Here is a 16,675-nt window from a genome sequence, read left to right as displayed (position 1 = left end):
GCAGACAATGGCACCGTTATTTCTATTCGATAAAAAGTTACGCGGTGACAAATAGCGTCATTGTACATCTCGCGTCGACAAATTTAATTTGCACATGCTGAGCGACGTAATTGAATGCATCATGTGATTAACGTATGGGTGGGTATTAACGTATGAAAATCATTTTAGCCACTATGAACGTAATTTAGACACTATTTATTATATAATGTTGCAATTAGCGCGTGAGATATCTAACTAAATTACAGAAATTCACTTTGTTCTTATTTAAATATTCTCAGCTTTGTTATCTCGATATTACGAACATAAGCAGTATAATAGAAACTGTTAAGGACATTCGGGAATTCTTACACTGTATTTTAAATAAATTTATTATCAACGTACCGTTGTCATCGTTAAGGATAATATCGCCGTTCCAATCGTAACTACGATAATAGGCAAACTTTCCTTCACGATGCAAAAAAACACTGAAAATACACGCCGTTATTCCTCCCATCTAATTACAATAATAATAGTCGCGTAACGGCCCGCCTCGATGCCGCACGAATTTACATAAACGTCCGGCATACTTCATTATCGCGGCTATCGATCGTGGAAACGACCGGGATAGGAATCGGGCCGACTCATTCCGGGTGGATCTCATTTAGATTCCCATTCTCGATCGTCCCGCGATTTTCAGAACCAACTTTATCAGCGGTGGACCGGCACGCGTGCCAGGTTGCGCGGCGCGGATCGAGTTTCCGGACGAATGCATCTTGCCCGACGAATTTCCTCCTCTGTAGCGTTTCTTTATGGCAATTTCTAGCAAGATTGCCGCATCGCGCGCATACGCTCGTATCGACGCTTCGTTCGTACACGGCCCCCGAGATGCAATGCGGATGCCGTCAGTAGGGTATGCAAACGTATCCATAATACATAACGCGCACTCGCGCGCCACTGTGTGCGCGAGAGACACGTGCACGCCGTGTCATGTTGCGTGTGTGTTGCGTGTATATATACGCGTTCCGCATACAGCGGCGGTTTTGCCGCATCTAATGTACACTTTTCACGTCGCGGCAAACTGCGGCGGGCACCGTAAAGATAGCCCGGGAAAGTGCACGCCGATATTACGTGACGTGTTGCTCGATAATGATACCGTCGTCGTACGATAAAAACAAAGTGAGCGTTATACAAACGCATTCGCATATACGTGCGTATACGCGCATGAAGGCACGCTTGGGCTTGTACAAGCGGCTAAGGTAAAGATAATGAGAAGCATCGCGCTTTAACGAAACTCCGCAACGCGTGCAGAAAATTATTCGTTCGCCTTACCTTATCGCCCCGTCTCGACTTTTTCCGAGGGATATTGTTAATATATTTCGCAAGGAGTTTCCGCTTAACAATGATGTGATGATCGAGAACCTTCTCGCTACTCAATTAAACGAAGAAAAATATGCGAGAAGTAGGTCGCGATAAGAGGTAGGTTTTTCAGATACGCGATTTAAGTCGAATTTATATCGCAATCAAGATATTTTATCTAGAATTGATGACAGATTGCTGTGAGATTACGTGGCACCCATTTCAAAGTCTTATACGCATAGATTGTGGATAAAAGTAGTACGACCATGTTTTTAAAACGCCAGTAGTCACGTTCACGAGTCAGACAAATATCATTTTTGAATTAATACTGTGTTTACAATATTGTATTTAGGTAGATCGTAATCAAGAATTTTTATCAAAACGCAAATGGACATTTATAGTAAATTGTCATGAGGCTGTGCTTACAAAGAGTTCTTTATAACATTTAACGTTTACACTAGCAAGATCGTAGATTAATGTTCATCCGTAGATCTTTAAAGTAGTGCGTGTACATGTCACATGCGACAGTAGTCATAACGACGCGCGGTCAGACACGCAATGTACTTCCGACTGTTTTTTCTGAATTATAAATAACGAAGAAATGTAACGTCAATAATATCTACATAAGCCGATTCCCTCATTTCGTAATATGTTTGATTATTACCGATGATTATTATCGTACTCCTCGCAGTCATATCACTCAAAAGGCGACACGAAGTGAGATCGTCATCAAAGATATCCATTCGCGTGAATATGATATCTGGTGAAACTTTTACGAACTTTTTATCGGTGCCGTCGTGAAAATCGAAAGACGATGTACTGCCGAACGGATCGCCAAGTCGGATCGTTGAACGTGGTACAAGCGCGCCGGACGAAGTAGTGCGAGTACGGTTTACGGCAGCCGGCCGGTTATGAAACGCGCGTATGATCGGGTACGAAATGCGCTTCGGTGAGTGCGAGTGAGTTGAGGGGCGGGAGGGGGGGGGGAGCCAGGTGTGCTCTCGGCAAACGAGATGGATGTGCTGGATGTTCGCGTATCGCGTGACCACTCGATCAACGCCGCCGCGAGTTGACAGTGACTTACGCACCCGGGCACTCAACGAGATATGACATGCGCCACTGGTCGCGCGCCGCCGATGGGGCGCCCCCATTGTTACCCTACCTGTGTACCCGCCAAACACCCTTAATCTTTCTATCTTTCATAGCCTTTGTCATCGTTCGGTCGCTCACGTAGCCCATATTTCTCTCCACCCCTCGTGCACCCTTCCTCCTTTATCGGCCTACTTCCCGTCTCGTGAATAAAGTGCAACGTTCGTTGCTCGCCGCGATAATGTCGTTCATTTCACGCGGCGGTACTTTTTGCAATAAGGCCGCGTTCTAAAACCGGTTCGAGCCTTCGGGGACATGCGTCGCGCAACGACGACGTCTCGACGAACGAGCGACGATATAAAGGCCCCGATCGCAGTGATTGACAGGCGGTGGTTACTTACCGGAATCCAGAACCGTGTATCGTGGATTTGACGTGTCGATAGGCAGCATATCTCGCACCCAGGAGATGATAGGCGTCGGGGATCCAACTGCGGTGCAAAGAAGGACCGCGTTGTGGCCCATCTCTACTACCTTCGTCGTCGGCGCTTGAGTGATCATTGGGAAACCCATCGGTAGATTTTCCGCTGTAATAACAAAAAAGATGATGTCTTTAGTTATTAAATATCACGCTTAAAAGTCTGAAATAGCACATTATGCGGTAAGAAGCGCTGATAATGTTATATATACAGAGAGAAAAACGAGAGTTGATGCATCTTTTAAGAAAGTTCGCTGAAGAGCGAACATATGGTAATCGTAGCAAGACAACGTATCCGTAATACAATTTAAAATAAATACAATATTTCTCAAGTGAAATAATCTGAAAATTTGAATAAGCACGTATTATTAAAATTTGAGTAAGCACATATTATTAGTTGAAGCCGCGCGTTGTACTTTCATGAACTTACTTTGCAAGATCGCTGCATTAATTTTCCCTGAGAGCAAGGTGAACATGATTTTTAATATTTTAAAATAAAGCGCGAGTTCAGCGAGTTTATTATATGCTCTTATATGCTCACATAAGCTTAATTGTAGTTGTTTGAGCTTTTATACGTGCAGACGTGTTCGCGCACACTGAGTATAATCGATCAAAAAATTTTGACTGCTTCATCCGTTATTCATCTACAAGATGTATGATCTTCTTAGACATCAGAATAATCAAATAATGATATATAGCGGGACGAGTATACACATACGTGGATTATTTATAGGAGATAACATTTAGTCGAAAATATCGCGCGTAGCGAGAACGTCAAAATATTCGATGTGTACACGTCTTTTACATTGATACGAGGCAAACTTCGTGGCTCGTCAATTATATATCGGACGTGTCGTAGAGTAGATCCGGATAGCTCTCTGTGGATCGTAGACGGGCATCCGGCGACCGGTCTCGCGGGATCGAAAGTTAGCAAAAGCCACTGGAACTGGTCGGCCACGCCGTTCCCATTTCCCATCGCGGAAAACAGATCTTCCGTCCCTCGGAAGGCAGCCCGCTGATATGGATAGATGCGCCGGAATGCCGATGCAATCAGGAATGGAATCACAGAATTCAATATACCGCGCGAAGATCTTTTGAAAGGATCCGCCAAAAAGGATCAAATAAATCGCGCGATTCTCGTTTGGCAGCTGCGTTTTTTGGATGTTGCGTAATTGGAATAAATATCTCGCAGAAGATTTTTAATTCACTATTTAGTTCTCAATTCTCTTCACAAACTTGTTTTTTTTTAATAGTAAGAGAAAAATACATCGATCTATTTAAAACGAATGAATATTTGCACAGATCAGTTAAATAGACATCCGAGAAAAACATTATATTTTGAGAAAGACGAAGCAATATTTATAAAACGGTATCCACGATGATGTTTGAATCTTCATGGCTTTTAATAGGCCGTGGCGTTCGCCACGGGTCTAATCGATACCTAATTAAAAGATATGTTCGATAGAGATTGAGCGCGTCAAAGGCACGATGCGCAAGTCGTGCGTGAAGTTCAGCCTCAGGGCGAGTAAGAAGATTAATTCGACCTGTTTCGAGGTACACGTGATCCGACCCACATCGCTCCCGTTCTTCATGTAATTACGACGGCGCTACATTAATCCTTGGGGTGAACTCGTAGTTAAATCTAAGTTGGCGACGCGGCGTACGAAGTTCAGAACAACTCTCGCGATTGTCCTGCTTCCGTTTCGACGAAAGCTCGTACGACAGAGATGAAGACAATTTACCTGAACCGATTTAATAACCTCTCGATATACTGGTTATTTGAAGCAGACGTAGAATTTATTTTACAAAAAATGAAATTGAAAATCTAATAGAGAAGATATAATATATGATACAATTATATTTTAGACAAATCACTCATATCATTCATAAAGGGGAGTCTTATATTTAAGTGAAGCAGGACTACTTATAATTAATTAGAGAATATGTTATTTTCAGTTAACCTGAATCTTAATATTTCTGAACAGAAATATTATTCTTAATACAGAAATATTACTGTTAGGCTACTAAAATTCAGCCCGACTAAAAATGGCATTTTCTCTAATTATTAATATTATATTTCCAAAATTAGTGCACTCTTTTCTCGGATCATTTTATACATAGTTTTATTTTATATTTGAAGTTAAATTTTTCACAGAGATAATGCTTTTTATTATGCATCGTCATTAATAAATTAAGATTTAAATAACGCAAAGATTTAATACAAGATTTTCCATTTCACAACATTCAAATTATAATTTATAAAGAGAAGACGGCTCTATAATTTTTTAGAAATTTAACTATCTGAGGTTAAAGTTACTGGTAAGCGAACTTGAGACTTATTACAAGGCCCACAAACTGGGTGAAAGTTCGCCGTAAGAGCGCGATCAAACTGCAATTACCATCGACGCCTCGGGGTGGCTCTTAGAAAGTCCATCTTTCACAGTCTCGTCAATTACAAGAGCAATCGGAACTCGCGGATGAAGTTAATGGTCGGCAAGTACTTTCGCGTATTCTGATCTACTCGTCTCCATTCGCGAATATATTTTAAACCAATGAACCTGTTGGAGCTTGGTAAGCCAGTCGTTCACACGAACGTAAAGATATATTTGAAGATTGGCACAATTGCGCATCCAGTCGCTTTGTGTCTTTTCTATCTTTTGTTTTTCTTTTGTAACATTGATACCGTCTTTAGTTGACGTTATCCGAGCAGTCGGTGTTCGGTTAGATGTTAGATTGCGGATAAAAGAAAAATAAATGTCTCTTAATTGTTTCATCATTATCTTCCATTTGTCCATTTAATTTCTCTTATAGGAAGTTTTTCGTTCAATAATCATTTGAACTAAAACCAGCACATAAATGGGCTTTTTCTTGCTTAAAAATATTTTCAAATTTACGTTGTTTTAAAAATATTTTTAATTTTAATTCGTCAAACTTTTTATTTCCAACACCGCCAGCGTTATTACATTAAATCAATTTCTCCCATTTTCGAATCTACATTTATCGAAAGAGATAATAATGTCTATAGAGAGATAAATTAAAAAATTCTTTAGCGCAATTTGATTTTGTTGGAAATTTCGAGTCAAATCGAGATAAGTGCATAAATTAATAGCTTATTTTATCTGTCAAATTAACAGTTCTACTTTTAACATGAACAGAGAGGAGAATTTAATTACCACATTACATAATTTATTTGCTTCAACGTAATGAGGACATTTAGCTGTATTGCTTTTTTAGCACAGATCACGACAGCATCGATGTCATCATGTACATTACCATATATGTATCGAAAACATTCAAGTTAACAAAGATGCATGCGAGATGTATGATCTAATCGAGAGATTGTTGGACTCTCTTTTTGTGTATATTGCGCAGACGTGAAATCATCGTAAATGGGTCAAGCAATTTACCGACTATTTGTTACCATAGTCGCAACTATTGTGCATTAAGGAACTCGAAGCTATTATACAAGTCGCGTCGCTCTTTCTTTCTTTCATTTTCTCAGCAGGATCTGTCAAATTCAACGGGATTCGCGTGCTATTAACGCGCGAGAGAGGCCGATAGGGGGAGAGCGGTAGTCCAATGCTCGACAACCTCCAGGATTTTCTCAGGGTCTTCCTCTCCCCATTGTTTTCTTCCGCGGCGCCGCTTCTTTGTCCTCGTTATCGTCCGAGTTATCCGACGCGCGGCTGCGCCAATTATATCGGCGGCCGAGAGAGCGCTTCGCGGCCGACAATAGAAATCGCCTGCAGACTTTCCGTGTGGCCCCCCGCAGCCATTTCCACCCTCTCCTGTCCCACCTTTTCCTCCCGCTATATCCTCTTTCCTCCGTGCGCTTTTCCACCGGCGACAACAAACAATACAAGCACCCGACGTCGACCGCGTCGCAACGACAACAAAGTCGTCGGCAAAGCTATTGTCCCCGCCTGGCGATCCGGCCGCCGCGCCTTCCTCGTGTCCGAGGTCGCGCGACGACTATTGTACAACCGGAGAACGAACACGACTACGACGATGACGACGACAACGGCGACGACAACGACAACGACAATGATAACGAAGACGACGACCGTCGCTGTCGCCTTTTTCGTGGAAGACGTGATTTTTGTGGGAATTTGTCTTTCTTCCCGGCTTCTCGTTCTCTTTACGGCGTTCTTCCATTCCTGGTTTTCCTTCTTTATTTGCGATTTCTCGCTGTGCACGCCACTTGACTATGCACGCAAATGCGCGCGCGTAAAAGCGCGAATATGATGGACCGAGCGCACGTGGACGAGTTATTGTCGGGGATGAACGCCTTCTTTTTTACAATTTCCTTTTACGGCGCTTTGCACCGTTTCTTTCTCTCTCTCCCTCGCTTTATCTCTATTCGCACATCGAGTCTTTTACCGTTACATTTAGATTTATGTTCGCCGCAACGCGATCGTAAGATCACAGTTTCACGCGAGAAGAGATTTTTCTTTTCAGAGATTCTTGCCCGACAGGACACAGGACACAAGATTAAGTTACAGACTGTGTATTTACTTTGTTAACTTTGTAGCGAGATGACGAAAAATATATCGAGTGTACCGTAAAGTAGTAGAACCGTAAAGTGATTAAAGACACATTCAGCTACATTCTTTATCATGTTAATGTCTGACTCTATAATGACGTTCTCTACTGGCGACATTTGCCGCTTAATTTCCGCGCGACGGAATGGATCTTTAATTTTTTGATTAATGTACATTACAATAAAAGACAAAGTAACGTAAAGTTAGTAAAGTAACTTTATCAATTTGATATGAAATCGCTTTAGGTTGATGCCGTTGCGAGCAATTTATTTGATCAAAATAATTAAAGTACTGATAAAAAAATTTCGGTAATAGAATATAGAATATCAACTATCGCCGTTGTGATACCGGGATTACTTCAATTCGAAGGCGGATGTATGAAGAACGTTGAGGCATTGTAACGATTTGTCCCATTCTGCGCGCTCACTCTCGCATCCTCCATCTTCCGTCTTATCGTATCATCCAGCGCGGGCCCGCGTTTCGCGTCGTTCGAGTGAAACATAATGGAGAGAAATCAATAGAATGATCGGTTTCAAATAACTCGTTTTACTTCCATCCCTTTTTTCGCCCGTACGTGGAGGATCCTTTTATCGTTACTTTCGACATCACTCTCGCGATCGTAAGATTTCAAGGCATACGAAAAGGGAGAAAAGAAGATACTGCGCTTTCTCTTGTTCGAGAACGGCTTTCAGTGAAGGGCTAGTCATGAAAAAAGGTTCTGACTGATCTCTTTGGCACCCTCGTTTTACGAGGAGACGCTTACGTATAGGCGATAAAGGAATTGTTTTCTTAGAGGGTCAAAGTTATATATAAAGGACTACTCGGCGGCACAGGCGGCACTCTTTTAGAAGCGTATGGTGCGGCGAGCGCTTCTTTGGGATTTTGTTGACTTTTCCCGCTCCGACGATTCTGTGAGCGGCCTTAGCGCTTCGTAACGTGTATTTCCACAAAATTTGCGCGTTGCCGAACCGCAACTGCATTTGCCATCGGCAGCAAATATTTGCTCTACCTCAACCGGCGGCGAAAACGAATATAATATAGGAATAAATCGTAATTTTAACAACGTTATTTCGTATATTTGATTGAGCAACAGGTGATCAATTCGTGCGGCCCCGAAACGTTCTCTTCCGTGTTATCATTCGGCTCATACATAATTGATAACTGGAGTTAAAGCAAATAAGAGCCGATCTATTGATGAAAAAAATAGGAAGCGAATGAGGGGAAAAATGGATTTGCCGGGTGTCGTTAGGACGAAATTGCTACGAGATAGCCAGATGTACGACAGTTTCGAAATCGGCGATCCCTCACGGGGGATCTAGAGAATCCACAAATCGGAGGAAGTCCGCGGAAGTGCCACACAGTTGAATCTCTGAAATATCGACGGCTTACAGGATCGTGTTGCGAGAACGAGGGTGCGTGCCGAATCATCGTTCGCCGCGCATAAATTCTCTTCGTGTCTAAACGCGCGACATTACACGAAAATATTAAGAGCGCGTGGCGTATCACCGAGGTACAGAGATCTCGTGCGGCGACTTTGAAAACCTCTAGAATCAAACCGCCGGACATAAATAACACGTCGTAACTGTGGGGAAATAATAAATTTCCGTCTTCCGTCTTTCCGGCGCGAGATAGCGTATCGCGGCCCGATGTAATACAAAAACGTGACTGGCGCTCGAATAATCAGCATATTTCGAGGGAAAAAGTAGCTCGGGGGGGTCAAATACGCTCCCGAGAAAATCGATACTGGAGTCGCTCACCTCCTTTCCCGACGGTTGAAATCGAATCGCCTTCGACTTTCGTAATCGGAGTCGCAAATATTCGTCGCCGTGTACCTCGCGATATATACCCCGGGTGCGGCATCTGGAAACGACATCTCCAGGGATGCACAGCCCCCAGACTTCGCGACGGACGAGGTCCGTTACCTACATCGTGACATCCCAACGTTTCAGTCGATTCGGAACGATCGAAGATCTTCGTGCAAATTCCGAAAATTCACAGAAAAGCAAGGAGTAGTTTGTTGTACATTTTCGCATTCTTTCAATCTCATTTTTCGTATCAAGTGTTTCCTTTTAAACAGACACATGAAGATAAGAGAGATATATTTCTGTAATCATGTAACGCATTTAGATACATCGTTCTAATAATTAGGCGTGTCTCGGAATTCATTTATTCTTGGGATTGCTTGTTAGAAGTAGATTTTTCATTTCGATGTTTTCAACGAGATTTTCTTTGCATCTCATTCGGACGCAATAGAGGAAACTGTGACAAAGCAATCGGACTCCGATCGTACCGCTGCGAAATATTCTGCCAATTCACTCGAAACTTTCCTAGTGGTCGACCTTCTTCTCGCGATCTTTGTGTGCTGACTGGTTGTGAAGTTTCTATCCCTGAGGAGATACGAGAAAGTAACCCGGGGCACTTCGATACGTCTCGAGACACTTGAGAAGTTGCCGGATGAAAGAGTGACAGGCCAACGGGGTTCGATGGGGTTGTAACGGAGGGGCCAAGGGCAGAACTGCCACGAAGATTTGCGTGGAGAATGTCGGATGGCGGAGTTTCTACCCTGCACCATTGGTTGGCTTTCTCGAGCCGCGGGTGGTGCAATTTAGGCGATATATGTACAGGTATATGGGGGAACGGTCTTGTTGCGGTCCGCAGGGAATATTTTCCGCGTATTGAAAACAGCCGTAGGCTACAGGATGTTACAGCAATTATGTGAAATCGTAAATAGATGGGGATCTTTCGATTATATTATCGAATGCGTTACCTGCTACTTTCCCGAGAAATTTCGGATTGTATGCGATAATAAACGTTGTGAGAAGATTAATAATAAGACAACACATTGCAAAATATAATCTATCGTCATATTGTTCGCAATGGACATAACTAGATAAAACTTCATAAATATTACCGAAGTCTGTATAGAATTTCGTAGATTAACTAAGTCATTTTTATCTATGGATTACGCAATTAATTTAAGATCAGAGTGTTCTTCAATTGTTGATTTTTTTACAGTTCTTGATTTACATATATATATGTGTATATATATATATATATATATATATATTTATATATATATATACTTAAACTTCAACAATATAAGTAAAACTTCCACTCTTAATTTAATTTCTAATTTAATAGATTTATAATTGTGAAAATAGAAAGAAATATTTAGTGCTAAAAAATAAAAGATGAAAATATTTGAAGAGAAAATAGCTTGTTTTAAAAATACTTTTTTTTCTTTTTTAATACTGCTTTTCACGGTAACTCTATAGGTGATAGAAAAAAGGTATCAATTAATAAATAAACATTTTCATGAAAGAAATACAGTGTGTCATGGGATACGGTTAACCATTCAGTAGTTGTTTGTAAGACAACAGTACTTTTTCATAATTATTAAACATCCAACGCACGTTCGATCCGTCAAGTCATCAAATGCAATTAACTTTCACGATTTCGTAATTGCGCTCGCATTTCTCGATGCCTCGCAATGCTAAATTATGTTAGCGCCAGAACGTAGCACGAATAACGGATGACTCAGCGGGTTTTCAATCGCACCGGGGCGAATGCAGTCGTACGCATCCGTAATGATCGCGTCATCGTCTGAAATAAAATTCACGTCCGGTCATGGAGGTAGAGGGAATTAATCGCTGTCGGTTCCAAGTGAGAGAGCCGGCCAATAAGGGACGTGCCAATAAACCACGTAGGATAAAATCCGCCGTAAAAGTCTCAGGCAAACGCGCCTTCATAATTCAAGCATATGCGGCGATGCAGCTGCAGGCGTACTTTCTGGACATGGACGTATATTTATGGGGTGTTCCAGAAATCGCATAATATTTCATTAAATTTTGTAGCAACCATTTGATTGGATGCTATCTTTCAATTTGTCAATTTCTAGTAATATTTTAGTAGGTTTCGAATTTATATTATTTTAAAGTAAGTTTAATTAAAAGTTAATTAAAAAACAGGGCCATCTATTTGCTAAAGTTCGTTATTTTTGCATTGCTTACAGTTTAATTATTGATATAATTCTCGTTGGGAAGAAATTGATGTAAAAAAATTGATGAAAGAAACCGTAGATGGAAAAGTTTGCTGCGGAGTGTCTGGGTCGCTCTGTATGTACCCTCATATATTGGCCTCGCGTCATTTCAAGAGAAATCGATCTATGCGAAATTGCCCTGAGTCGCAGAAAAAGAGCCCCTCGAGTTCGGGACGCCGCGCCGGTGCAAATCGCTCCAAAACGAAGCGAAGAAAACGTCACGAAATCGGGGAATTAAGTTCGGGAATAGCACACTTGCTGACATAGCGTGAAAATTTCTCCTTAAGACATCGTTTTTACATGTTCTTAATGTGTAATTTATATTTTTACATTTGTACACACGTCAAAGATTATATAACAGTATATTTTTAAGATTATATATTTCTACTATTATCAGCATTTACCTGGTAGAAAAATTCACTAATTATCTCGCAGGAAGGAGTTATCTCTCGTCTTTCGTTTTAAATGTATCTTTACCTGATTCTGTAGAGAAAGAGCGAGAGCCGGAAACATGCAGTAAACTCGAGGGTTAAGCTCAGCTAGCAACGTTACGAAAAATGCGTCAAAGTATGTCGTGTATGTCGCGATTTAACAAGACTGTGCGAATGACGTCTGGTCTCCTTTCCTCATTTTCGGTGCGCTCATTTTTCTCGAATACGATTGGAGAAAACTCGAGACCAGCGTGTGCAAGCGGGTTGTAATCGTTTCACCAACAACAAGTACGTCGAGCGTCACGCTAGTTAACTTCATTAAACGAAGGACCGGGGCGGTGCAAGCTACATTACCGGAATATAAAAGCTTGTCTCTCGGAGTTGCACTAATGTTCCAATGCTGGCGGCAGGTGGTGTAAAAGGACACAAGAAAGCAGAGGGCGGAGGACGGGTGAAGAGACTAAAGAGGGGCGGCGAGCGGGTGGTTTCGTAATATCCGAGCTACCCTCTCAACCAGTCGGCCCGCCTTAGCAGGGCTTCGCATCGAGTAGGTTGGTTTCGAGCGGCGGCTCTTAAGGGATTAAGCTTTAAAGCCAAACTCGCCTTCCTTGGACGTTGAGACGGGCGGGGCGTAGAGAGGCATTGAAGAAAGTCGTCCTAAATCGTCGTTTGATCTCGTGATTAATACCGTTGGCTTTACAAATTGGCGAGATGAATGGAGTGAAACCTGTGGGTGAAACCTCTGTATCGAGAGGATGGCTCGTGGAAAAGTGAACGTGACGTGGAACAAGATCGTTCTATTCTATATAACGGGAGGATAAAAGAACGACAAGTTCGATCAAAGATCGTCGTAATTTTTTCGCTCGAACATTGCGCGTCGCTTGTCGCAGAGCAAACGTCTTCGTTCTAATTCTTCCTAACTACAAACCGTCGTGACAGCTATTTCATATCTCTATATGCTGCTGCTTTAATCTTGAGATACCTACCATTGCAAACGTTATGATCTATCTAACCTGATAATCGTATCTAAAGTTTAAAGTACACGCTTCGCGTGATTTTCCAGCAATAGCGAGAACTGTTTAATACTCTAGTAATATTTTAATATTTAATATTCTAATGCTTGACTTTTTATTTCAATGTAACATAATGCATTCCGTGAACTGGGTCGTTCGTATTCGAATAACAGAAAATAGGAATGTCACATTTATAATTAAATACACTTTAGAATTAAATACACGACATTACACCGTGTAACGTTTGCTCAATTAATTAAGAGGGTTACCGTCAGCATTTTGTAGAACTATGATCGTGGATATTGCGATCTTCTGGTAGAATTACAACATCCGTGTGAGGGCTACAAGGGAGGATTATGAAGGACACGAGTCCTTTTCAAAGGAATAATTACTGTTTACGCCATCATGGATTACAGCGATTATATTTCACGATGTGAAATGGACTCTTAGGGATAAGCTCGCGTCACAAATGCTCCCCCTTCTTTCTTCAGGATAAGCTTAATAAACAGCCCAACGTGTATTCCAAATATTTCATTTTAATCCCGTTCAACTTTCCGAGGGTGAATATGTCCTTCAGTCTTCAGTATCTCAAACGATAAATCGCATAAAATTCTACGGTTACCGTCGTATTTAATGATTTAATACCATTAACGGTATGATTTTTTACTTCAATGTAGATAATGGCGAACCCGTTTTGACAACGTTGTTCTATTATCAGGATGAAACGGAAAAGCGTTAAAAGAAGAAAGATTCTTCCATCATATTTGTGCCATCGTCCCGTTTGTTTAATTTTTCTGTTTACTTTAGTATTTTATTCACTTATTAAAAATAGAAACCAGATTATTATCCTTTGTGCTCTTCCACTCGTCTGCGAATTTTAGTTTAATTGAAAAATTTCAGTTTACATTTTATATTCATATTCTCTTTGTTCGGGTATAAGATATAAGCGCGTAAATTTAATGAAAAAGAAAAAGGTAGAACAGTTTCCATTAAATCGAAATACTTGTTTAAAGTTCGTATTGATTAAGTCTATTCTAGTTTTGTGTCATGCAAGATGCAATTCTAGAAAAGCGCGCTTGAATTGTAAGGAATAAAACTGAATGACGTCTCTCATTTAATTGCGGACAGCTATTGCCGCGACTCACTTAAAATTGCAGCATCGAATTTCGCGTATTAAGCCGCTTGTCACAACTATCGGAAAGGTAGCAAAACCTGTCACAATAATACGGTTTCGATGTAAAAGTGGCAAATGGCGGCGAATCGACGTTATCGATGGTAAAATAAATGGAGCGGCGGCGCGCTGCTACGCTGGTAGTTAAAGTGCAAAACCTCGTACACCGATACTCCATAATTTCACGGAAAAAGTGAGGTGCGGAAACTTTCGTTGTATGATTTCCCAACGGTCGGCTTCTAAATAGGTATCGAAAACGGTGGATGCGTTTATTTTTTAATACCCCCAGGATTTTTCTTATTCACCCTACGCGGCGGGGTGGTTGCGATAAAAATTTCAAGTATACGATGGCTTTTGAAAGGCAAACAGACTTGCGAAAGGTAAACGTGCTATTCTTGTAAACAGAATAATCTTGGACTCAACTACATTCTCATTATTTCAACAGCCTTAATAATATACTTGAAAAAATGCAAAGCGATTAGTTTTAAATATCTCTCTCCTATTTGTCGCATAATTAATAGCTTCACATAATCTTGTTTTTATTATCTGCATAATGGTTCAAAAAAGTATACAATTTTCAGAATAATTATATTAGCTTGAATAACTCACGCAAATAGTAATAATGTCGCAGAAAAATATTTTTTCTTCAGTAAAAATAAAGTGTGATATAAATTCAACATTTTTAGAATCGTAATTATTAAAAGTGAAATACAAATAATTGCAAAATACGGTTTCTTTTTTCGATGGCTAAAAATGTGTCACCTCGTAATTTTAACAAAAGGAACTTTGAGCGCGGAAACAACCTCGACGACAAGGGATACGCTTACGGTCGATAATTTTATCACCGGTTGACTTCGCTTGACTACGATACGATAATTAGGGAACGCAACACTGTTCCCTGTATTACTTGGCGCCCGTGTATTTAGGTCGAGATGCACGGACCTCTGAATGCACCACCGACAGACGACAGCCGGCAGATCGAAGATGCATCGCCAGAGTCATCCGATGCGCGGCCCCGTTGTAATGCGCTTACCGTATCACAACGGCGAGCAATTAGCCGGCTAATTGCAAGGAGGAAACGTTCCACTGTCTCTAATGTCCCATGCCCCGTGGAGTTCAATAGGCCTTTGTGTTGTTTATGCGGGGCAAACTTTGTTACCGGCCGTTTGATCGTCAAGCCGGGAAGATGCGGCAAGCACCAACGTCGCTTTTCCCATTATTGTTCAATTTTCATTGTCAACAATGAGTACCTCCCTCCCGCTGTGTTGGAATTTAACGAGCGACTTTGTACGGTCAATAATCACGTAATTTTTAATTAGAAATACGAGCAACGACGTACATAATACTCAAAAGATCATGATAGATTATTTAACGATTTTGAAGCCGATTTTTCTTTAGAAAAAATTTCAGCGTATTGTAATTTTTTAATTTTCAAGTGTGAAACATTTTGATAAATTACGAATCGAAATTTGGATAAATTATTGTGCATTTAAATTTAGTAAATAAAAATAATGTGATTTATTTATCTGCATACAAGCAACTTAATCCGTAAATAGCATTTCACTTTTAGTCACGTTATTAAAATTCGAAAGTTGAAATCAGTAGAGCACAAATAGTATTTTGCAGCTTAAAATAAAACGTATATTCTAGCAGGCTAATGCCATGGTAATTCTATTCTAAAACTCATAGATACATTTGTGCTCGGTATATAGATTACCGTTAACACTTGGAAAGCTCCATTATCAACGAGAATAAAGGATCCAGATTAAAGTTTCTGAACATCAAACACGCATTAGTCTATTCATCATAACTTATTAAAACATACATTAGTCTGTTTATATTATACATTATATACACATTAGTCATATACGGTATATCTACATACATTAGTCATATATGGTACATATAAAATCACTAATCCATCAACTCTGTATAAGTAAAATTAGCCATTACAATTGAGACAATAATGCACTTCAAAGACAGTTCTGACAATATTTCTATTTTGATTTTTTGATTTCTTAAAATCGCACACACAACTTTACTCTTCAATCAAATATAAATTCAAAGAAATTATTAACAATAAATTAATCTACAAATAAGTTTGTCGATCCAATTAAAGGTAAAATTATATTCTTTAAATAAACGTTAGATTTAATAGCCAATTTTTTTTATTGAAATTAATGTAAAACGTAACAAATAGAATATTTGGCGATGAAATATATATTCAGTTTGTTTTTATAAAGTTATTACTCCGGCGCGACAACATTCGACTAGCGCGCAGCTTCGGTGTTTGTTTTTTCGAGGTATAGCACGCCGTTAGTGCCGTTACAGCTGATACGTACACAAGATCATCGTGCTATCATTCGTGTGTCGATATCCAAACGAACAACTAGCGGCACGAGCCGCTCTGTGTATCGTTGTATTACTTTCCGAGGCGCGATCGCGACAGGTACGGGAGATGCAAATGCGATCCTTTACAAATAATTTATTATCAACGTGATTAATTGTTTCTTGCGATTAATGACTGTTATCGTATGGAAACGTACGAAAATCTTTATCGAAGTAGATATTTCAGCATTGG

At 40.4% G+C, this 16,675-nt stretch overlaps 2 protein-coding genes across 18 annotated transcripts in view; one reads left to right on the top strand and one right to left on the bottom strand.

Moving 5' to 3' along the window:
* The window catches only part of LOC112454741 (tyrosine-protein phosphatase Lar), a 380,273-nt gene that overhangs the window by 35,205 nt on the left and 328,393 nt on the right, over positions 1-16,675 (bottom strand). For all 16 annotated transcript variants that reach the window (XM_025016303.1, XM_025016325.1, XM_025016296.1 and 13 more), the window contains one exon: positions 2,826-3,008. In XM_025016303.1, the coding sequence (XP_024872071.1) occupies positions 2,826-3,008 (183 nt within the window). The remainder of the gene's footprint in view (positions 1-2,825; positions 3,009-16,675) is intronic.
* Positions 1-16,675, top strand: part of LOC112454858 — a 251,188-nt gene that overhangs the window by 25,229 nt on the left and 209,284 nt on the right. The window lies entirely within an intron of this gene.

This window comes from Temnothorax curvispinosus, unplaced genomic scaffold (genome assembly GCF_003070985.1).
Source record: "Temnothorax curvispinosus isolate PA1 unplaced genomic scaffold, ASM307098v1 QBEX01000525.1, whole genome shotgun sequence".
Lineage (NCBI taxonomy): Eukaryota > Metazoa > Arthropoda > Insecta > Hymenoptera > Formicidae > Temnothorax > Temnothorax curvispinosus.
Note: the sequence above shows the minus strand (reverse complement) of the source record. Positions and strands in the feature narration are given on the sequence as shown.